General features: G+C 42.5%; 1 protein-coding gene across 1 annotated transcript; it reads right to left on the reverse strand.

Moving 5' to 3' along the window:
- Positions 1-15,951: 15,951 nt before the first annotated feature.
- Positions 15,952-22,653, reverse strand: LOC123980572 (cytochrome P450 26B1). Its single transcript, XM_046065017.1, has 6 exons — positions 22,447-22,653; positions 21,174-21,398; positions 19,461-19,736; positions 18,972-19,130; positions 17,990-18,400; positions 15,952-16,643 (listed from the first exon to the last, which is right to left on the reverse strand). The coding sequence occupies exons 1-6, from the start codon at positions 22,651-22,653 to the stop codon at positions 16,299-16,301; spliced, it is 1,623 nt and encodes a 540-aa protein (XP_045920973.1). The 3' UTR covers positions 15,952-16,298.
- Positions 22,654-24,012: the final 1,359 nt, after the last annotated feature.

Genomic DNA, 24,012 nt, shown 5'->3' on the forward strand with positions numbered 1-24,012 from the left:
TAAGTAAAATTTAGACGTTTTCATAACTGTGAAACACTTTGTAACCCTGGGTTTTGAAAACTGATATATAATTAAAGCTTTACTTACTTACAAGATGTGTAGGATGTGAATCATTTGATCAAGTGACACCAATGCATCCCCACTATAACCCCAAATGTGCACCGCACAAGTGACCAAAGTTTTTTTGCATGCAGCTTTTTAAAGAGGTGGTATTCTGCTTTTGGGGTTTTTCCCTCTTCTTTATTGTGTTATATACCCTTTTTTTATTAATTTTTTTGTGCATGTAATATGTTTGCAAAGTGAAAAAGCCCAAAGGACTCCCACAGAAACCTTTACACTGAACTGACTATAAAACAGCTTGTTTGTAGTCCAGCCTTTTCCATTTCATCCCTGTGACGTCACAGGGATGAAAGCTAAATGTGCCTCATAACACTCGACACGCCCTCAAAAACACTGTTGGAAAAACAGTGAGCTGCAGCACACAGCTCTCCTCTCCCTTCCAAACACTAGCTACCCTCCAGGCAGTCAGTGGACATAAAGTTGTTCCTGTGATGTAGAGACAGAGCTCAGTTAAAACTTTATGGATGAAAGATCCTTTTGTTACAGATTAATAACTCACCACTCTGAAACTCTCGCTCCAGTCCATGTTGTTGTTTACCGGCTTCTCGCTGACCCGCCCTTCTCTGCTTCTGATTGGCTAGTAGTCCTTAACTAGGAACTGCGCATGTGCAACTCCCAACAAAGATCATTTAGAGACAAGATGTATCACTCCATAGCTAAAACGAAGCCTTCATCACAGGGTGAAAAGAGGTGAAAAATAAAAAAAACCTGAAAATTAGCATAATATCACCTCTTTAATAGACTTTGCATGTAAAGACAGTGTTGTGAATCTACATTGTCTTTACATGCAAGGTCTATTTTTGCTAGAGCAGCTCATATCTCTGAAGCCTTAAATTCACTTGTGAATGTGTACAAATGCCTTTATTTATTGGTAACTGACATTTAACACGATACATATGATTACTTACTAACTCTACGCCCAAAAAATCTGATAGAAGCCTTCATGGATGGAGTGGTGTGTATGGTCATTAAAACAGAGTATCACAAGGTACCTGGTACCACATTGATCACAGAGGAGCTGCAAACATGTTTTCAATATGCTGCAAAACATAACCCTGTTGACAAAACTGAAAATGTGTCTGCTGGAAAACGGACTGCATGAAGACGCTCCTGTTGTGAAATTCTTCCGTGCATTTGAGCTGTGGTAAAGCCGGAATGTGACACAGCTGCAACTAGTGGACGGTGGTGGTGAGAAAGGTTTCATTTGTTCCATCCTGACACAGCTAACAGAAAACTCACAGCCTGGCCACGCCCGCATAGAGGTCCAATCAGGCAGAATAAGTGAAAACACCTGTGTGGGTGGACCGTGCGTGTATAGGAGCTTCAGTGCGCCTTCATGTACAGACAAACTTAAACACTTCCACACATACTGTAGAATCACTAATGCATGAGGACACAACAGCACAAACACACACAGTCCTACAGAGGGCTTTAATGTGCCGTTTGCTGGGTGTGGTGTCCCGACCGAGTTCATGAATTAACTGAACTCTTGAACTGTACTCTGGTATGTGGCAGACAGTCAGTCAGTCAGTCAGACAACCAGTCAGTCGAACTGCACAGGAAACATATCTGTCTTAACAAGTCCGCTACTGAGTTCTAAAACCTTAATTTAAAGGATCGTAAAAAACATTTCAGTTGAAGTCAGCGAGTGTACAATATGAAAGACCTTTGGGACTTTTTGATGTTGTTCCTTAGACATATTTTGGAAATTGCAGGACATAATTGTGCTTTGGAAATAGTGTGTAAAAGGTTGGTGGCATGTCATTGAAATCTGCCATTCAGTCAGTAGTGGAATATGTTATATAATCAATCAGGAAGAGAACCAATAGATCTGTCAGTTAGTTTGCCGTGTGTTTGTCTGTTTCTTCCCCTCCTCTCTTTTCTTCTCCTTCCTTGCAGTTTCTTTCTCTCTCTATTCATATATCTTTCCTGCTCCCCACATCTCTTTATCTCTCCCATGCTGTCTTCTCCTTGTCTCTGCCGCCCTACCTCCTGCTTTCTGTTTTTAACCCCTTACGGGGAGCACACCTGCTGCATCATGTAGCGTCTATAGCACGTAATGGGCACGCCATACAGTCAGAGGTAGAAGTAAGGGGAGGAAATGTGATTAAACATGCTACTGTTTTTGATTGCTGACATGTATCCATGCTGTTAAATAGTGTGTAGTGTACACACAATGACATCGAATGTTCGGCCACCAAAATTAATCGGCTGAAAACAGCACAAAAAGCACTTTCGGTGTTCGGCCTAATGAGTTAAAAGACCTAATAAATTGCATGCAAAAAAAAATGTCTGAGGAATGCTAAAGTCGCCGTTTGCAGATGCTGTTCTGCTGAATTGTCTCCTTGCACATCCACTCCATGTGTGGCTGACTTCTTCGAAAAGGCAACAAACTGTCTGACCCGCTTTGAGAGTTTCACTCACTTATTTGAGAGAAGGAGATTAAGCTAGCCGCACCTGAATTTGTAGTGCACACGTATTCACGCCTTTATGGTAAATCCACTGAAGCGGCCCAGAGCGAGCTGACAGGCAGGTTAGAGACTTTATCCTGTCAGTTTGTCTCTTTACAAAGACAAGTGTTGCAGTATGAGAGTCCTGCCTGAAGAGAAGCTGTGAAGACTTCATGTTACGCCGTACGAGAACCACATACAACATTATTTATCGCACTGGGTCGGACTGGACAGGTGACAACGTCCGGTTTTCAAAATAAGGTGTCTATACAGGATGGAAATAAGATTAATTGGATAATATTCACAGAAAGTATAAAACATATTACATGCTTCCATTAAAAGTAAATGGACACATGTAATTTACTTTACCGGACCCTCTCAGGCTTCGGACCCCCCACCATAGTCTCTCCACATCCTGTGGGAAACACTGAGTAAAAAGGACATTTTGACTGTTTAATTTATGCAGTGGGGACAAAAATTGGCAAAATAAATGGAAATAATGTGAAAAACCTTGTTTGGTATTGGAACGTTTTTCATTATATTTGGTTTCAGCTTCGGCATCCCTAACAATGACACATGCTTCTACACTCCTGTGTGGCCCCTGTAGGTCACAGTATGCTTCAAATGAACTATGCTGTGCCCACATCTAATGGAAAAGGTGTTTACAAGGTCTAAATAGCACACTTGAACGTGGTGTTGCACTCCTGCCATCATACAGGGATAAACAACGCACTCTTGTCTCTCCCTGAAGGTATTTATGATGTTGCACTTAGTTGAACGCTATGAATGCATTTGTGTGAACACTGTAAAAAAAAAAAAAATAAAAAATTTCAAACCATGTCTACTTTCCCACCTCTGAACACCCGGACAACTGCTGTATCAGGAGGGTGTGATTGTTGGATTGTCTGTAATAAGAAGTAAGAAATTATCGGACAAAGCCCTCCCAGATTTGGCCTGAAATATAATTTTGGAAATATTTCCAGAGAACACTGATTTTTACTTTGCTGGTTTAATGGCTCCCAGGATGTCCTGTGGGCCCTGAGGAGTTACAAATTTCCCTTACACCTCAGGTCGGCTCTGTTATCTGTTGTTTAAATGTTTAGGTGTGTAAGAACAGACAACTTAACCATGATAGTCCATGTAGGACACTCCACCAAGCACAGAGGTCATGTTCAGCCTGAGGGGAGTCAGTCTTGGTCAAGGACACTGCAGCAGGGCAGGCGGAGATTTGAACTTACGACCCTCAGGCTCAAGGTTCACACTCTCTGCTCATATAAACATGAAGGTGAACTCCAAAGGGTCCAAACTGAGCGCAGGGTTATGCCTTCCTGTGTCTGGCCTTGTTTCTGTCTGTCTTTGTGTCTGTCTCTCAGAACTCTGCAGGCGGTTTTTAGCTCGTCCTCCTCGAGGCTGACTGAAGGAATGCTGACATAACAGATGTTGTCTGACAAAGCCAATAATTATCTGCTGCACGGCTGTATGTCCATACCCGCTCTTCCTCCTCCCTCTCCTCCCTCTCCACATCCTCCTCCGCCTCCTCCGCCTGCTTCACCATCCACGTTTCCTCCAGCTGGTCCGTGACTCCACTGCAGCTACAAACCTTCACCCCTGCGTGTGAAAATTACTTTCATCTTTTATCTTAACTTGTTGTCCACAGCCGTGCTGCTATTATTTTGTTTTATTCGTCCAACTTTGTAGAAATCTGTCTCTGAGATTGCTCCCTTGCTGACAACACAATGGAGGTGAATGACATTTCTTTTGTGTTTGTTCACAGCATCAAAAAAATCCATGTGAACTTTGACTCAAATTCATGCAATTGATTGAATGGTGTCTTTACTGTGCTTTAAAGCTTTGAGGACATGCAGACTGCTAGGGGGCTACTGCTAACATTTCACTAGCTAGATTGAATGTTAGTGGTAAGTAATTTTGTGTTAAAACCATAATTTCCCTTTGGGATTGACAAAGAACTCTCCATATATATATCAATCTATTAATCTAATCAGTGCATTATTTCATAACGATGTGTAAATGAAGTTTGCTGTGCCGCGTTCTGCTGTGACGGGATACCAATACCGTGTCTCACTTCAGATTCTCCCTTTAGTAAACTGCAGTACACCGTGTATACTATGAACTTACTTGAGTAGTGCATACACTTCGACAGTGCAGTGTTGTCTCATATCAAACATGGCTAGTGCACTGATTGGAAATGACGATTCGAGAATTTCTGCTACATAGCAGAGATAGCAGCCATTGAAGGTGAAAGGTCTCCAGCGTTCCACACTGAACTTTTTGATTGTTGATTTGAATTACACCGTCCGGGTCCTCGTACTGCACTGCACGTATGCACTCAAAACAGCAATTTAGAGTATTGAATTTAGACACAGCATAAGACTCAGCAGTTTGGGGCCATTTCCTGTTGCCACCTGAGCTTTATTTTTTAGTTTTTACCAGAAGGAATGAACAAAAATACATAATGCTAGCTGTAAGCATACTCTTAATATGGTGTCATACAAAGTTGTCTGTGAGAAACGTTAGATTCGAGCTTATATTAAGAATATTTCATCTATGGTGTTTCAGCCCATTCTCAGTCCCAGAGCATCAAATAGCAACACTCTGACACATCTGTCGGCGTCTGGTCGGACGCAGATGTCACCCTTTTGAGTCACTGATCAACGCACAGGGAGAAGCCTTTAGGGCCATTGTGGGTGGATGGGTGGGACAAAAATCATACTTTCACCCAGGACACCGCTCAGAGTCAACGCGGATTCCTTTTTAGTGATGTTACATACTTAACCCAAACAATTTCACAATGGTAACCCCTACTTTTATTTTGAAAGTCTACCAGACGTTGCATATTTATTCTTGCTAACTTGACTGCAGAGCCCTGCACCTACATAAACAAACGATGCTAAAGGGTGCCCAGGGCGTTAAAAAGCAACGCCAATGGGTCTTGACAAAGCATCCATATGTGACGCTCCGGGATGAGAGCGGGTTGGGTGTTCAGCACACAAGCTTGTTTCTCAGGTTTGTTATAAATAACCTGACCTTGTTTGTCGAGGTGGGCAAATCTCTGTAACGCACAACTGACCCGAGCCAGTTAGTTAATTTTTCTCTAAAGACCGCTCCTTTACCTCATTATAATAATTAAGTGCTCTCCCAATGACCTGAAAAAGCCATTTAGAGAAATCATTATTGATGTGTATCTTTTGTTCTCAACCAGAACACAAGTGGCACGAGTCCAGAGAGGTGAAGAGGTCAGGTACACAATGTGTGAGGAGTTATATGGCAAACTACAAAACTGCAGCCAAATGATCATTGAGTTGTATGTTTTTATAGAATATTTTGTAATTGATAATGGATTGAAAAAAAGAACAATTCTGCTCTCTGAACTTAAAAGCTCCAGATCCACTCTGCTCTCATTTCAATCAAATTAAATGCTATGTTTCAGTTTTAATCTGTTTATTCTTTTTAGTTGTTTTACATTTAGATTTATCTCCTTTGTCGCAGGTGTGAGCTACTTCTATGATCAGCTCCTATTAGGCGCAAAGGCTTATGGGTAATCTTTCTCGTCAACTTCCTGTGAAATGATGAACCGATAACTTCTTCCCTACACAGTTCACAGTGCCCTTTGAACTGAACATGTTGTGCTCCCTGCGGTTTGGAATCTTACTTAAAATGGCTGAATACCCTGTGCAGTCATTCCAATGGGAGCACCGCGTTTTTTATAAGCTGGTAAAAACGCCAGCTGCGTGACGAGCATTTTTTCCGCGCTGGGGGCTGAGTGTTTTTTTTTTTTCAGTCACTGAGAGTTGAAAAATGTTCAACTTTGGGAAAAACGCTGCGCTCATCACTGTCACTTTTTTTACCCAGCTGTCCAATCACAGTAGAACAGGGGCGGGACAAACACCACACCGTAGCAACGGTTACTATCCTGGAACCGGGCTTCGTCCAACCTCAGCTCTCGGACTAAACGGTGGTACACGCCGAACCCACATCCGGCGAATCCGTCCTCTCTCTCTACCTGCTTCAGCCTTATCGTCTAAGGCCCAGAGCAAGTACTCTACTGTGTTGACATTTTTACATCCAGTAAAGTTAGGTAGAACTACTTGCAACATCACTTCCTTGGATTTTATGTATCATAGCAACCAAAGCAGTCGGGAAAAAACGCTGCACCTCAAAAACGTGTCCCTGCTGGGCGTTTTCAGAAGAGCAGCTGGCAAAAAACGCTTTGGTGGACACGGGCCTAATGCAAAAGTAGTCGTTTCATAGCTTCTTTTTTTTTGTTGTTGTTGTATTTTTTCAAGATTTTGTGAATACGCTGTTCCTGGGGCATTTGTAATATTACAGTCACTACCCAGAGAGGTAAAAAGGAGAAGATTTATTCTCTTTCCAAAACCTAAAACAAATCCAGAAAAATGTCAGCTGTGGATTGTTCCTAATGTTAGTTAGCTAACGCTAGCTAACTTAGTACTGAATGTAACGTTATATAACCCTACTGTAATGATGTAATAATGAAGGCCTACCCAGCATAAGGGAGTCATGTTATTATTTAAGGGGTGATGTAAACTATTGCGTGTACACAATGGGAAGTGTGCACACAACTTGAGATTGTGTAAAGCCGTCAAAATCTTTTGCAGGCAAAACTGAACACTGTACTAAAACAGATTCAAAAGTACAGAGACCAGCTAAACATACTCATCATTCTAATTTTGCAACACAGTAAAGACAGTGAACATATCAGGCAGAGTTTCTCTGCTCGGATGGAACTGCTGGTGGTACTGCCAGGATATAACTTTAGTCCATTTTTGTTCCTGAAGTCACACAATGAAACCCCGAAGGTCGCTGACACTGACTCAGCACATAAATGGCAATGTAAACTTTCAATTACAAGTACGAAAAAAAGAAAAACCACCAAGATTGCAGCGTTGTGGTTTGTCTTGTGACAGCAGCAGTGATGAAAATAAACTTAAAGAAAACACAAGCTCGAGGTAAAATATCTGGACTCATACTGACTGCCTGAGGAGCTGATGTTGGCCACTGAGCGCTTTTATCCAAGTAACCATCTGACCCTGTTTTCCCCCTCATTTTGCAAATGGGTGTCCCTTATCGTGCCCAAGTACTGCCTTTGAACCAGAAAACACACAAATAAGAGCAGGCGTAGGGTGAGGAGGCAGAGAAGCTGTGCAGGAGAAAGATTTTTATAGCTAGCGGGAAAGGGGGGAAAAAAAGATTTCATGGGACGGATAAAGAGATGTAGCGGATACACATCATGAATCACAGTCTGTTTTGAAATGTTTCCTTTCCTCTTCCCTCAGTCATTCAAAAACCTTACCCTCATGAATTGCAAAGTGACAACATATCCTCATTCAAAGAAAACTGCACTGAATGTTAATTTCCATTCCACTTGAATTCTACTCTTGAGTAAATGCGGCAATGCTAATGAATTTTCAGTTGGAGTTATACCATGCAGTGTGATCTAAATCTATCACACGAATGAAATCTGCCTTCACAAATTCACAAAGAGAAAGAAATTGTTTTTGAACAGGCTGGTGAAAGGGCAACCTCTGTCCGGCCTCATCACTGTAATCTCAGGCCCCCCCTCTTTATCATTGACCTTAGGTTGACCCCGATCTGCCCTCTCTGCAGCCTCTCTCTAAAACCCCAATGAGAAGCTAATGGCTAATGTGACAGTGTGTGATGGGTTTGGTTCATTCTGTCAGATTTAACTGGTTGTATGTCTGACATATTGATATAGTATTTGGGCCAAAAGTCCAGTTATAGATGATTTGTGAGGCTTCACATTTAATTTGCTGGGCACTATTTGTGACTTCACACTTGAAGATACAGTTTTTAACGCACTGGGAAGTCCAAGTAAGAAGGTGGTTGGGGTGGACAGGACAGCAGTGTCCATTTCCTGTGTGAAACAAAAAGACAGCATTGTTTTTAGTTAAGTTACGTAAGCAACGTTACTGAACTTACATAAGTTCAGTCACCTAGGTAACGTAATTACTTTTAACCCAAACCATGTTGTTTTTCTAAACCTAACCAAAGTGTGACGCTTCACAACATTAATCACGTTTTATTTTGAAAGTCTAACTGGACATGGTATCAAGAGCCTAAGTCCCTCCTCTTCCGGGGGACCACCATGGGACCTTACTTCGGAAAAAATGTGTACGGTAGTCAACTGCAAGAGACATATACATTTGAAAGTCAAGAAAGTTGCAGTTTGATGTAAAACTGTTGAGGTATAAGAAAATAAATAATAACAAAGACCACAAACGCAAAAGTCGCTTGTGTGACGTTGTAACTTTTTCTCTCAGTGACTGAAGCTAATGTTACTGAAGCTAACGTCAAAGAACTTACAGGAAAGGATGATGTGATAAAAGGACTGAGAGTAGTTGGATTAAACACATCAGGTTAGATATATTTCTGCGTGGAACATAGATAAGTTATCTAGTTAGCAGCAACCAAGCAATAAATGTTAGCTACCATTACAATGCTAACATGTTGGTGATGTATATTGTGCGAGACAAGAGACAAGAAAATTATCTTTTAAATTGACAAACATCAATAATAATAATAATAATAATGTAATTCAGGGTTCAGTAGCTACAAAAAGGATCAAAAAATAAGTTTCTCTCGCAATTGACTACTACATATTTTTTTTCCGAAATAAGGTCCCATGGGCCGGAGGCAGAAGCGAGTGACTTATGCTCTCTATTGCTAACTTGACCGCAGAGCCCAACATGTCCAAAAACAACGATAAAGGGTACCCAGGGCTTTAAAAAGCAACACCAAGGTTTCTTGACCAAGTGTCCGTATGTGACGAGCTGGGAGTGAGAATGTATTGAAAAACCATGTATTGTCCCACTACCTGTTGAAACCATTGTGGGGGAAAGAGAAGGAGAGTGAGCTAGAAAGAGAGAGAGAGAGATCAGGTGGTAAAAAAGTGATTGTAAGTTTTAGTGACGTCACTTAACTTAAGTAAGTTCAGCAACTTAACCTACATAACCTATCTAACTTAAATAAAAACATTCAGTGTTGACTTCTGGCTCCACACTACTCTGTTTTTGTTTATAAACGGAGTTTTAAAACAAATATGAGCTTCATTCACAGCAGCATTTTAGCTGCGTATCATAGTTAATCTTCGTCTACATTAAAACGACATCTAGTGGCCGTTCATGTACACTGGGCATGCGTGTGCCCGTGTAAACATGAAACAGATGGTCTACTCTATAGTTACAGAAGATTTGGCGAAAGAATAAAGAAATAGAGATGAAGAATCACACAAGATTTTATTTTGCATGGAACGATAACGAGCTGGGACTGTTACTGAATGTAACACGGGAGTTAAAAGCGGCTGTGGCGAAGGGAAAACAGACTGGAAGTTGCCACAAAATAAATACGGTGACATGCACAGCACGTGAGCAAGTGTTATTTGCACGGTACAAAATATTTTTAAACTAAACTAAAACTCTGTCAGTAGTATCGTGTTTCTACTTTGCATGACTTATGAGACCCAATCAGAGAGCTAAACATGAGCGTCTGCGTCATTGTTTCTAAAGTCTTCTGTTTTTGGCCGTCCGCACTAAAACGCTACCCGGAGTTTAAAACGAAAAACGGGGTTGGCAGCGTTTTCCTCTGTTCTTCTCTTTGTTTTTGCCGTTTTAGTCTTGACGGGAGGGGCAAACGAAGCAAAAAGGTCTCCGTTTTAAAATGAAAACACAGTCGTGTGGATGGGGCCAAAGTCTGGTTTCTGGTCCATCATCAACTCCAACCACCTCCTCACTCTGTTAAATATCCTAAAAGTGAGAATGGGTTGATCCACCACTCAGTCTGTCTCAGTTATTCGACCGCTCTGCTCATAGCGCTCAAGTGTGGAGATAGGTCTGGCAGTGCGAGACTACTCTGCTCAGGACTACTCTAAATCTTTTGGATTTTATTGAATATGTAGGAAGGTCCCATTAGCTAGCTGACTCTGAGCAGACTCGGAGCCAGGGCCTAAAAACCTCCCAGTGGTCCAAAGCTCCTGTGCTAGCGGTGTAAACATAAACACTTCCCCGGTCCTCGAGCTCCCAGTCCTGGCAGAGTCAGCTAAGATAATAGAGCCCCTAGCAGTACGGCTAATTGAACTAACCTTTTTCTAACCTAATTGTTGTCTCACTTTTGGTCTGAAATTTAGTGCCCCATATTTAGCACACTGGCAAGATAAATATCAATATCAACTTTATTTATAGAGCACACTTAAAACAATCAAGATTGACCAGGTGCTTTACAAGGTTGGGTTGAGCTATCTAATTAATTAACCTTGCTACAGTAGTGTGTTTCATTGTTATTGGAGATAACACATAGGGTGGTTGTATCGTCTGCATACATGTAGATGTTAACATAGCTGTGGTGGGATGTGAGTTGGTTAAGCCTTGTTCACACTACGCAATTATAATCCCGATTTGCCGGTGAGCTCGGTGACCGTCAGACTGCGATCAGGGGTAAATCATCGATTGATGCGGTCACCAGTCGTTATGTGTGAACTACTCAAGACGCATCAAAACTGCTCCCAGACGCATCGCTGACACATCGCAGACGCCAGCCAGATATCTGGCTAAATATCTGGAGGAGTTGGGTGACTCGACATCGACATCCAGCCAATGAGAGCAGGCAGCTACTTTTTCACTACCAAACACTTTTTACTCACCTTCAGCACTCTCTGTAGCACAGACGATCCCTGCTATCTGCGTATGCTAATTCATTCTTTCACCCAGATTCTTTGTCTTTAATAATTGGTATCTTCAGAATAACAAACAGCTGGTTCATGTGTAGGTTTGCGTCATTTCCTGTTTCAAATTCCAAATAACCTTTTTCTAACCTAATTGTTGTCTCACTTTTGGTCTGAAACATTAAATTCATCAAATTTAGTGCCCCATATTTAGCACACTGGCAAGAAGATGAGGCAGTGCGGGCCATGACGGATGACAGAACAACTCCCCTAAAGTGAACCCCACCCCTCCATTTTGGCAGATGGGACATTGGATGGGCCAAACAAACAAAAAATATCTTTTTGTCATTTTGGGTAAACTATCATGCTTTTGTGTGTAGAAGTGTTCATTTTCCTGGTTAGTTTTGATTAGTTATTTGATGCTATAAAAAGGCTGAGCCCTGTTTGTGTATGGCCCGGACATCGATATCGCAGCTTTCCCAATCACTGCTGCACAGTCTCTGGCTCCAAATCCCAGAAAACATATAGAACTGGAAACGAGTTTAATACAGTAGGTCCCCTTTAAAGCACTTTCAGGTAGATAACTCCAGCCCGTAGAGGGAGCCAGTGAGTCAGTAACTCTTGGTTTCATTGTTTTGTCACTTGTATAATGCACAGCAATGACCGTTCATTTGGGTTGTGTTGAGTTGCGTCCCCTCTTTTGTTCCCATGCACCCTCCCATCAGCTGACCGGTCGATGACCTGCGCAGCCGGTGGCACCGGAATGAACTCTGGCTCAAAACGATGCAGTTCACAGTGACTAAGCGTCCATCAGATAACGACCTTGGCAGAGCTACGGGGCCCTACAGCGGACATAATTAGGCCAGGCTGTTTGTGTCCCATTAATTTTCTGCCACATAGCTTCACCCCATTCTCTGCCTGTCAATGAACGCAGTCAGGTGGAGGGTGGAAATGCCTGGTGACCTAAGCGATGGCCTCAGTGGTGACCTGAGGGGTGACCTCACTATCAGTTTTGTTTGTAATGAGGTCAAGATATGAAGTGGGATTGTTATCGGTTTGCTATAAATACCTTGGATAGTTCCAGTACTACTGTTACTACAAAAGCAGTACTGGAAGACTCCACAGTATTAGACTTCGTAGAAGCTTCTAGGTCAGTTTTGGCATTGTGTCTGGTTCCCGAAGCATTTTGAATTTGCCATAGCTCTAATTCACACCTGGCTTCTTCTCTTTAGTAACCGCTGAGGCTCATGGGTATTTTAATATTTAGCGCCAGTCGCCATATCAAACTGACAGAAAAAAGATTTCTCAGTATCAAAATTTTAAAATGATGTTTACAACGTAAACTTAGGACCATGGTTACAATCATGGGGAAAATTGAGGATATTAATCATTTAAAAGAGTTTCAACTCTGTTACACTAAAAGAGACTTATGTGAATAATGATTGTTGGAAAATGTTTTTTAAATATCATCAGACCTTTTATGGAAAAGGGAGTGACTGAATTATTTTATTAACGTAGTCAGTGATTGAAGCGTTGCATGTTGTCCACGACTTTGTATGCTACATTGGGAAAACAAAGACGGGTGTAACGGCACAGTTACAGCAACATAATCGAATCACATCAGTTATCAGAATAGAAAGCCCAACATTTTATATATAGGTTGACCAGGGGACAGTAGATGGCTCACGAGCCAAGGAGTTATTGATCAAGATTATATTAGGGGGGGAAATGTTTTTGAAACAGTATGTTCTGGACGGGAATGACTCAAGGAATCTTCCGGACGGTAATGGCTAATTGGAAGTGACCTGAGTGGGATCTAAAATGATAGGGGATTTTGTGGATGGAAGTGGGATGCCAGTGATTTGGACGACTTGCTGAAAGTCTGCTGGAGTCTTTTGTGAGTTTGGCTGTCTAAACTTCTTGAGCTGATGTAGACAGAAAAGTGTTTACCGGTCTATTTTTATAATGATGCGTTGAGATCCCATGAGTGGATTGCAGATGTGGTTACTTCATTTGAAAGAGGCAGTCTTTAAATGGGGTTGCCATTGATGAGTTTGAGGGTTCTGCAGTGTGGTTTTCTGTAATCGACAATAAGTGTTTGAGATAAATATCATTATCAACTTTATTTATAGAGCACACTTAAAACAATCAAGGTTGACCAGGTGCTTTACAAGGTTGGGTTGAGCTATCTAATTAATTAACCTAGCTACAGTAGTGCGTTTCATTGTTATTGGAGATAACACATAGGGTGGTTGTATCGTCTGCATACATGTAGATGTTAACATAGCTGTGGTGGGATGTGAGTTGGTTAAGCCTTGTTCACACTACACAATTATAATCCCGATTTGCCGGTGAGCTCGGTGACCGTCAGAATGCGATCAGGGGTAAATCATCAATTGATGCGGTCACCAGTCGTTATGTGTGAACTACTCAAGACGCTTCAAAACTGCTCCCAGATGCATCGCTGACACATCGCAGACGCCAGCCAGCTATCTAGCATGCTTTCCTCAAACCTCCCATGAAGGTGTTGAGGTTGTCGGGGACTTTTTCTGACACTGTCTAGGATGAGTGTAAGTTTTTGATCAGTCCAAACTAAAAAAGTTGATGTTTGTGTATAACTTAGTCTGTTCAAAAAGGTTGACACACTAAATTAATCCAACAATATTATGACAAATGCCATGTCAGGAGTTTATGCTCCTATATATTCTTGTCCAGGGTATGAGCAGGAAATGACAAACGAATAGTTATCATCTCAGTGCGTCATTACTGACACTTTCATAGAGCGTGACAAAGCGTAATTATTTGACGCTAAAGGTACCTTTCAGTTTAGCACAGCTACTGGGTTAGCCTGCATAGAGTCAGTGACTTAGGTTTAGGCACTAACATTTGTGATGGTTATGGTAAGGTTTGGTGGCTTCGGGGGGCTGTGAACACCTTTTAGCACGAACTAGCGCTAGCGAGACGCCCCAGAGTGTCTCATATAGACGCATCTGGGAGCATATCACAGGCGCTGAAGGGTACCTTTAGCGTCAAATAACTACGCTTTGTCACTTTTTCTGAAAGGGTTGGTACTGGACGCCCTGAGATGACATTGGTCTGGACAAACCCATAAAACGACAACTGTTTTTCTTCATCTTCTAATTTACTTTTTACATCAACTGTACAGCAGCTACATCTGATACACACAATGAATGCAAAAACAGGACAAATATATACAGACTCCTTAAAGTGGAGAAAGTGCTATCTCCTTCCACAAATCCATCCGTACATAAGATTTCACAGCGCGTCTACTAGGCTTCGAGACCAACACAGAAACAGTCCTTAAAGTAGACCAATGATAACAACAACAATAATAATAATATAATAATAATAACATTACTCTCAATATATGCTGCTCTAAACAACAAAATATTTCTATGTTCTAGCAGTGAAACAAGGTTTTATGGAGTGGCCTTAACATCACAGGTTAGTGTCTATTCATAACAGCAAATATTGTTACAGAGAGAGTAAAGTTTCAACAGAAGTGATACATCTGCATTTTAAATACAGCTTATTCATAATGCTACTTCATTTGATACACACAACATAATATGGATATATATATATATATATTACATTCATATTTTTTTTTAAAAACAGAACAGTTTGAATGTATTTTGACATTGAAGTTCATGAAGTTTTTGGTTGTTGGGATTTCTGTGTCAAAATCAAGTGCAAGTTCATCAGTAAAAGTGTTTTTTGCGGTGGAGATCATTGCAAAACATTAAAACTGAGATAACTAGATGTGAGATCAGTGTCTGCTGTGTCTAACATGGGTCTTTAAATATTTTCCAAAATTGTTTCTATAGCAGATCTTTTCACTGCATTTCTGGCCTTAATCAAGTTCTAATGAGAATTGTCACATTTTTTTCAGATTGATTAAAGAACATTTATCTTTCTGTTTTTCCACATGCAACATTTCCATGGAGATGGCAGGCCTCCAGTGGCTTGCTCACAGGGAGTTCAGAAAGGCAAACGCTGGTTATAAGAGGCAAATGGAGACAATTGAAGGATTGAAAGACAAAAAAACAAAGAATTGTTTTTTTGTGAGTTTTCTGAAAGGCTGTCTGTGAATCTTAAACGTTTTGTAAATGTAAGAAGTGAAATACTTGCTCATTCAGCACAGTGAAGATACATAGATGTCTTTACTGATACACACTGATGTAAAAGAGGTACAAAGCACCAAAACTGAGTGGATTTTATCAACTATAAACCACTGCATAAGTGTGTATCACAACAAAATGGTCCAAAGCATTGCTGGCAGTTTTGCATTGCATGTTTGTCCCTGGACCTGGAGCTAAGATGGCTTCATGGAAAGGCCTTACGTGTGTTCACTAGGCACTTATTGTATGCGGGTCCAGTCGGGCTTCTCCAGCTGGACAAGATAAGTATTGTAGAGCCCACTCTCATTGATGCACCACACTCTATGTTGACATTTCAATAAGTTAATGTGCATTTACGGACTACAAGAGGCATCAATATATTAAATTGCTGAAGGTGAGTGGATTTTACTGTACCTAAACCACTCAGTGTACATGCAGTCCATTCAAAGGGCATTTCAAACCCAGAGCAAACCTAGATCTTGTTTGAAAATAAGCAAAAGCTTCATAGTTTTCTCACTGATGTGCACTGCCCCTTCCATACATTAATAACTTACAAATGCATGTTAAGGGTAGTAAAGGCTGGGAAACGATAAAAACGCTGCAGGTGAGCATACCGGGTGGTTAAAAATGCAATTGTGCTGCAACACAAAGCGGTTTCTTAGATTTTGACTGAACCACTGAAGAGATGAAGTGCTCCAAACCAGCAATGTAAACCCCTTCTTCATGTCCTTGGAAACAAAGAGGGTGTCTGAACTGCACCATCAGGCCTGGTGAGGTGGTTGTCTCCCCTCTTGGGCTTGCAGAGTTTTTCCAGAAGCAGACTGAAGGTTAAATTGTCTCTTAGGTGAGTTTTTTTGTCTGTATTTGTCTCTAAAGTGGGTAGTTGTATGTGAAATGCACATGCAGTCCATTTACCGGGTGCACTATTGGCACTGTCTGCATCTTAGGAAAGTTCTCCGTGGCCAGAGTCCATTTGCAAGTCCCGATCAGCTCCACAGCCAGAGTCTTTAGGATGATCTGTGCCAGTTCTTTCCCCACACAGCTCCGCACACCACCGCCGAACGGCACGTAGCTGAACCGAGCAGACCGACTCTCCTCTCGGTCTGGGCCAAAGCGGTCTGGGTCAAACAGCTCCGGGCTCTGGAAGACAGCAGCGGTCTCATGGGTGTCCCGGATGCTGTACATTACACTCCAGCCTTTGGGGATCTGGTAGCCCTGCGAAATGATGACAGAAATCAGTAAATATAAATAAAGATAAATAGGCTTATTTTTACCAGCAAATAGTTTGTTGCATTTTAAAATTTAAAGTCTGCACAGTCCCCAAGGTTCTAAGACTCTTATCTTATATAAGACTCTATAAATAATCTGACAGGTCTGTAGCACAGAAAATAATGAAATTACAAACGTGTGGATTTCAGGATTTAGAGATTTAGGGACCATGAAAAATAGCAGCAGTATATTTTTTTTACAGGCAAAGTTGAGTGGAAAATATGCTTACTCAAATGAGTTACATGTCGTTGAACTTTTATTTTTGATGTTTCTAAGAAGAAAACGTTTTCTCTCATTTTTCGTTTTCAACATCTATTCATTCATCCATTCACTCTATTAAACCAGACTTCTTTATAGCATAATGCCAATTATCTGTGCAGAGGTAGGATTCCCTTGTTTAGTCTTTAGGACGATGCACTTGAACGAACAGGCATAATGACATATTCAAGACCGCGATTCTCAGCTATTGGGGTTTATACCCTGGGAAAGAAATAAATGGTGCCACATGCACTACAATAGTATTCTCAGTCGTTTTAAACTTCAGTTGTCCTTTTGCAATAAACCCAGCAAATTGGGGGCACACTGAGGCCAGGGCAGGGGCATTTCAGGATGAGGGATGAGGCCATGTCAAGGCAATTGCTCAGCAAAGGCCACGCAATTCTGTAGCAAAGGTTTTTGGCCATCCAGGCGTGCTACATGGCCAGTGAACAAAAGCGGAATTAAATTAAAGTGAGAATTAGTTTTCATCCAGCATGAAGAGATAATTGAAGATATCACCAATCTGTGAACAAGACTCATTTTTGCTCAGAATAAAGCTGCTTTAAACTCACTCACAAATTCCTTGAGTCAATCAGACTGCTGATAGTCCAGGAGGACCTGTTGAGCTATTGTCAGACCAATTGTACTCGCCAAGCAAAAAGGAAAGTAATAATAGCAGCACAGAGCCCCCCAGGAACCTGTACTGTGAAGCGATTTTGGAGAAGTGGAAGTACTGGGTATTGCAACTTCTGCATCCAATGCGTGGTGACAGTGGCCAAAAAGCAAATCACAATGATTGAAAAATGTAGCAACTATAAAATGATAAATACGACCATCTAGAATTATTTTATCCCATTCATATGTGCGGGAAGCCAACAGGAATTTAGCCAGCTCTGCCACTGAAAGCTTCAGAAGTGCATGCTCTACACTGGAGAGGGACTCTACTGAGCATGCATTACATCCTCTGCCCAGGAAAAAAACCCAAACCAAAGGCCTATCTGTAAGGTATATTACTGCCAGGTTCTTGAACTTACGTCTAATTCAAATGTCTGCAGGGCTGTCCGGTAACCACCGGAGACTGGTGGTAGGAAGCGGAGGACCTCTTTGATGACACAGTCGACGTACCGGAGCTGGCTCAGCTTGTCCAGGCTCAGATACGGTATATGAGACTGGGACTGAGGAAAACCGTCACTGTGATTCTGGTGATTCTGACAGCCTCCGTTCAGCAGGCAGGTTGTCTCTGTGTTTGCGGCATCCTCCTCTTTCTCCATGGTGACCCCAATTGGGACGTGACTTCTGTGGGATTCGTAGCCAAGTCCCTCGGCATCCAGCTCAATCCTGGCCCTCTCCGTCACCGCTGGATGGCAAAGAAGCTGAAGAATCAGCGACGTGGAGGCGCTGGCTGTGGTGGAGTGAGCGGCGAAGATCAACTCTACTGCTGTTTCCTGCAAGGAGGGAGGTGGATAGATCTGAATGTACTGGTTTAAATGAGCTTGGCAAAAGAAGATCCTGGATGCCAAACCATATTGGGTTATGAAGCAAGATGTGCTTTCTACCAACCATGTGGTGATACATTTTTAGGCATTCTGTTTCTACTCAGATTTACCTTTTTGTTACTTTAACTCATAGTATCAGCATGTTCACTGAGTCATAGTCATTATGTCTAAAACTGAACCCTCAAAGAATCCTCTTTTTCTCTGAGCATAGACCTTTAAAAGCATCTCTCGCTTGTGCACAGTATCAGCCTGATAATCACCTGATCTGAGCATTGGGCACTCTATGACTAGTTTGACAACATCTTCAGTGAGCTCTGTGACACTTTGCATGGTAGTACAACACATTCTCATCTCAATGTGTCATAATTGACGCTTTCAGACAGCATGACAAAGGATTTTACTAAAGGTACCCTTCAGTATTGTATGCCTGTATCTAAATGTTGTGTAGTCAGAATCTGAGGCTGCCACAGACTTTCCTGAATCTCCCACATTAAGTCTGAGTCATGTTTTAATCTGGTACCTTGAGCTCCTGGACGCTGAGCTGATGGCCGTGCTCCTTGGAACTGGAAAGCATGTAATCAAAGGCGTCATGATATTCCTCATCCGCCTGCTGCCGCTCCATCTTTTCCTCAATGATTTTCTCCATGCTGGTGTGCAGGATTTCTCTGGCTTTAATGCCCTGCACAGAAAACACCCCAAGAAATGTCATTATTGGTTCATTATTTAGTAGTAACCGTTCATTTGATATATAAAGTTGTAGATTACATTTAGCATATTATTGTGAGTATTTATTCTAATCACTACAATGTATTTAATTCACTACTTGAGTGCTTATCATCTTCTTGTCATATATATTCAACTAAATAATAGTTTTCTATCAGCAGCATAAGAAAGGTCACAAGCAATGTTTTTCCTCCATCCATAACTTTTGTTTTTGTATTTCAAAAAAGACGCAAATCAAATGATTAGTTATTAGTAATCGGTCACTGGTTACTTCGTGCTCGCTCACCTTGCGTAGCCCACTAAGCGGAGCATCTATGGGCAGCGAGAAGAGGTTGTTCATCAGCTGCTCAAAGATTTGGGCCAGGTAAACTATCCGCTCCTCCTCCATCTGCAGACCCAGCAGGACCCTGACGGCGATACGGAACGTCAGGGATCTGGCAGCACTGTAAACTTCTACGGTACCCGGCTCTGAGCACCACTTTGCGATTTCAGACTTGATGACGTCCTGCAGCCGGGGCAGGTAGGACTCCAGAGCCCCCCGGCTAAACACTTTAGCCAGGATCTAGAAAGGGTTAAGGAAACAAAGAGAGAGGTGTCATAAAAAGTTATAACCTTGTACACGACAGTCAACACCTTTCTGTAAATACTCGCTGAAGAGGAGGACAGGGTGGGGGTGAGCTCGGACAGGTTAGAGGTAAAGGAAAGATGTAGCAGATAGGACATGAGACACGACAGGGTGTATTGGATACGACATGAATTTAGCGTAGGACAGAATGTAAGCACTGATTAGGTTTGGATAAGATGGGAGTTATGACAGATTGAGGAAGAGAAGAGAGGACACTGGATAGGAGAAAGGGTTGGATAGAATAAATAAGGGAGTCGGTCTCCCTACTGTATTTAAGCATTTGAAAGATTTCTTTTAATGATTACTTTGGTTTATATAATGGCCATTAGATATAAATATTCCAACTTTGTTACTAAAGCCCTTTTTCCACTGCACGGTACCAGCTCGACTCGACTCGCCTTGTTTTGGTTTTCCATTGTGGAAAAGTTGTACCTGTACCTGCTTCCAGGTACTTTTTTTTGTATCACCTCCGTCGACGTCCCAAGCGAGCTGAGGCGAAACTAAAATGTGACGTGAAAACACAGCAGACTGCTGATTGGTCAGAGAGAATCGTCACTATTCACTGCGTCATCATTGCGCACGCCTGACAGAAGCCGGCAACAGAAAGCTTTATATTTTACAATTTTCATACATTATTTCATCCCTAAATCCACTTCTGAGAAGTTTGGAGGTGAGAAATCAGCTGTGTAGATTTCCAATATTGACAGTTTTACGAGAAGTGATGGCGGAACAAATATGTGCTGGAAAGTTTTCGGAGTTGAGGAGCTCCGCAAGTGGCTGCGGGGGAAGCCTGCGGGAACCCGCGGAAGGAGCGTGTGAGGCCGGCCAGCCGCCCGCTCACAGAGCCCTCTGCTCCCGCCGTCACACAGAGAGTTGAGCTGGCACTGGTATTGGAACGGCATTAGAGGTCAGATTTGTGTGCTGAAGGACTTCATCTTACAATATTAGTCCTTTGTTGCTATGGCCAAAAAAACAGAGGTGGAACTGTGAACAGAAAGCACCCCATAGTTGCTCTAAATTCAGCGTGGTAATGACAGAATTTGAAAGTCTGTGATTACTGGAATGCACCTTAGGAGTCATTGACTTGTTTCTCAAGTTTTTATGTCAACAGTCTTGAACTTCTGACTTTTCATTTAAAAAAAGGTTGATCATCTGATGGGTTGCATGTCCATTCAAGCTTTAAAGTGCTCCAACACTGTCTATGCAAGTAAGGAATTGGATATTTACTAAAACACAAGTACTCCCATAAGTCCTCCCTGACTCGGGATCAGAAACAGCAGAGAGAAACATATTGACCTGCACAGATAGTTTGAATGTCTAATTGAACCCTGCCAGCATTAACGCTTTGCCTCTAATTCCTCCCCCCCTTCTTACTTTTCTCTTCTTCTTGTGCAAGTCTCCGATGGAGTTGACCAGGGTGTTGGGTCCCAGGATGATGCGGGTGCTCTGGGGCCACTGGGTGCACACCAGGCTGTGCTCGCCCAGCAGGATCTTGCGGATGTTTTCTGCGCCCGTCACCCGGATGACAGGCTTCCCCAGGAGGTGGGTCTTAAACACGTTGCCATGACGCTCTCTGCGCGAGATGTGGAAGTTGGAGCCCTGCAACGTGAAGAAGAAATTTGATATTTTAAACAGCCGAATGACTTGAAGTTATCAAGCTACAAAATGCATACTTTATTGGATCATTATATTTTAGGTACAGTCGAGAGCATTTCCAGATTTCGCTTCCTTACATGGTCCAATACCTTAAGTTGGTCCAGTTTGTTTGTTTTCTTGTTAGAGTTTTCAGTGACAGTTTGTTGAAAAGATACTCCAGGGATGTGTTGTTTGTTGTGTGTAAATCCAGTTTACAATGTGGGGGTGGGGGGAAGAGGGGTAAATGATATTTCTATTTTAACATTAACTATGTACTTAAATAACAAAACATAGTATCTTATGATTGCCTCACTTGATTTATGTTCATTGTGTATGTATAGATGTTTTGGGTGTCCACATACTTTTGGCCAAAGCGTAATAACAGGCATTTTATCTTCATCTCTCTGCTTAGCGATCAAAAATGTATTAAGAATATACTGCCAGTTGTAATGGGACATTTGGGGGGGAAGAATTAAAAAGAAGGAGAGCAACACAAAGAAAACCAGCAACACGCACGCATCACGTGTGCTGTTGGAGGAGCTCTGTCGGAGCCGAAGGATAGTAAGGACAGAGAGATGAGGGGATGAGAGTGCATTCTTCACTGCTGAAGAGACCGACAGACAGAGAGGGGGGAGAGAGAGGTGGAAGAATTGAACAGAAAACGTCTGTTTTTGCTCCGCAAGAAGGAATTACGCACCGAGCATCAAGTCCGCACATGTCGCATTAACAACAGAACTCAGCCTGCACAAGAATCTGCGGAGCTTTTCAAAGCTTCCCGCGCGCTTCCAGATGCATCACCAATAATCTGGTTATTAACACATTGTGCAGCCCTCCGGTGTTTACCTCCTTTAAATTGTAAAAGTGAAGCAGCATGGGATATAAACCCATGAGTGATTAATAAAAATAAAGAACTGCACACAGAGAGACGCGCAGGAGGCTAATATATTTTGGAACGCTTGTAAAAAAAATCGAAAACTACAGCAGCCCAAACGTATCAAGTCTCCCTTCTCACCTGGAAAAGCCAGTGGAAAGTCTCTCCGACCAGCGGCCAGCCCATGGAGCCCTTCGGCAGCGGCAGGCTGCTCTCTTTGTCCCGGGTCAGGCTCCAGCGGAGGCTCCACAGCTGCTGGGTCAGCGCCAGCAGCAATAGCGCGGACAGGACAGAGGTGAGCGCGGTGGCCAGGGCCGACAGCACCCCAAACTGGGCCAGGGGTAACATCTCCTCCAACCTGGTTCGCTTCCCAGCATCCACCTGTGCCTGTGCGTAAAGGCGCCCGATCAACACTCTGTGGGGCGGCCGTGCGCAAATCTTCTCCGTTTAGTTTCTCCTCGTTCTTCTTCTCGAACGTAAACTCTGTCCAAATAAAAATAAAGGTCTGTTAGCTCAGTCTGGGTGGTTTTACCATCAGCTCCACAAGAAAAGGCAGAGAAAGGGGGAAACGGTGAACTCTTTCTGAACTCATCTCTGGGGGCAGCCAATGGCTGAGAGCCGTTATAAGCTGTTATTACAGCAAGTTAGTGGATAATAATAATAGTAATCATGCAGACTGGACCCGGGCCTCCAGATTCATTCCGAGATAATACACTGGGTTTATATGTGTATCATTATTCTCATTCGTCCTCTTATTCTCATGTCCTAAATCAGAGAAATTGATTTAGATGAAAACCAATAGTGTCTCTTATTATTTAATTAGCCGACATAAAAATATATGTTAAGGTGTTTTAGTAGACAGACGCACCTCCAAAGGAAATAAAACTATAATCAGACCGGATGGATGCGCCTGCACTGACTCATATTTGGCTCTGGATGAACTACAGGAGAAACGTGCTTCTCTCCGTTGAGAAAACTCTCCTTCATTCCGCTGCTCCTTCAAAATGAGGAGTATCTGTCAACTATTCCAAATAGTTTTACAGGTTTACATGCGCCGGCTTGTCTATTAGGTTATGCACCTTTTATAGGTACAGTTCAGGGGGCTCAGCCTCCCCCGGGCGGCCCGAGGTTTATAGAGCAATGGCAATAAATCAGGTTTAAAAAAAGCAGGAGAAAGGGGGATTTGAATACAGTAGGCTACATTATGGAGCGGATTAACAGGCCTGGTAAAGTAAACTAGAGGTGAGATGTGGGGAAGCGATTGGAAACGCAAAAAGTTAAACAAATTACTCACTCTCTCGTTATCCCAGTATGATATAAGAGTTTCTGTCCGGAACGAAAGTCAAACAGGACACTTACCTCCAATCAGTTTCCCGTCAGCAGTGAGAAAAATCCCAGCGCTTTTTAAAATTCGCTTCTTTCTCGCCTTCTCTGCCAAACCGGTGACTATTCCCTCCACAGTGAGCGGGCTGCGGGGGATTTTATAGAAAAGGCTGCACGGCACGATCCACCTTCAGCATGACGTTGGTCTGAATATGTTAAAGAGGCTCGTTCATTCACGGACGCGGAGCGGAGAGAGAATTAAAAAAAGGAAAACGTTTGGAGATCAGAGCGGAGACGCAGCGGTGCGCTTTGATAGAGAGAGACTGCGCGCAGGAGAGAGAGAGAGTGTGTGTGTGTGGGGGGGGGGGGGGGGGGGGGGGGGGG

This window comes from Micropterus dolomieu, linkage group LG12 (assembly GCF_021292245.1).
Source record: "Micropterus dolomieu isolate WLL.071019.BEF.003 ecotype Adirondacks linkage group LG12, ASM2129224v1, whole genome shotgun sequence".
Lineage (NCBI taxonomy): Eukaryota > Metazoa > Chordata > Actinopteri > Centrarchiformes > Centrarchidae > Micropterus > Micropterus dolomieu.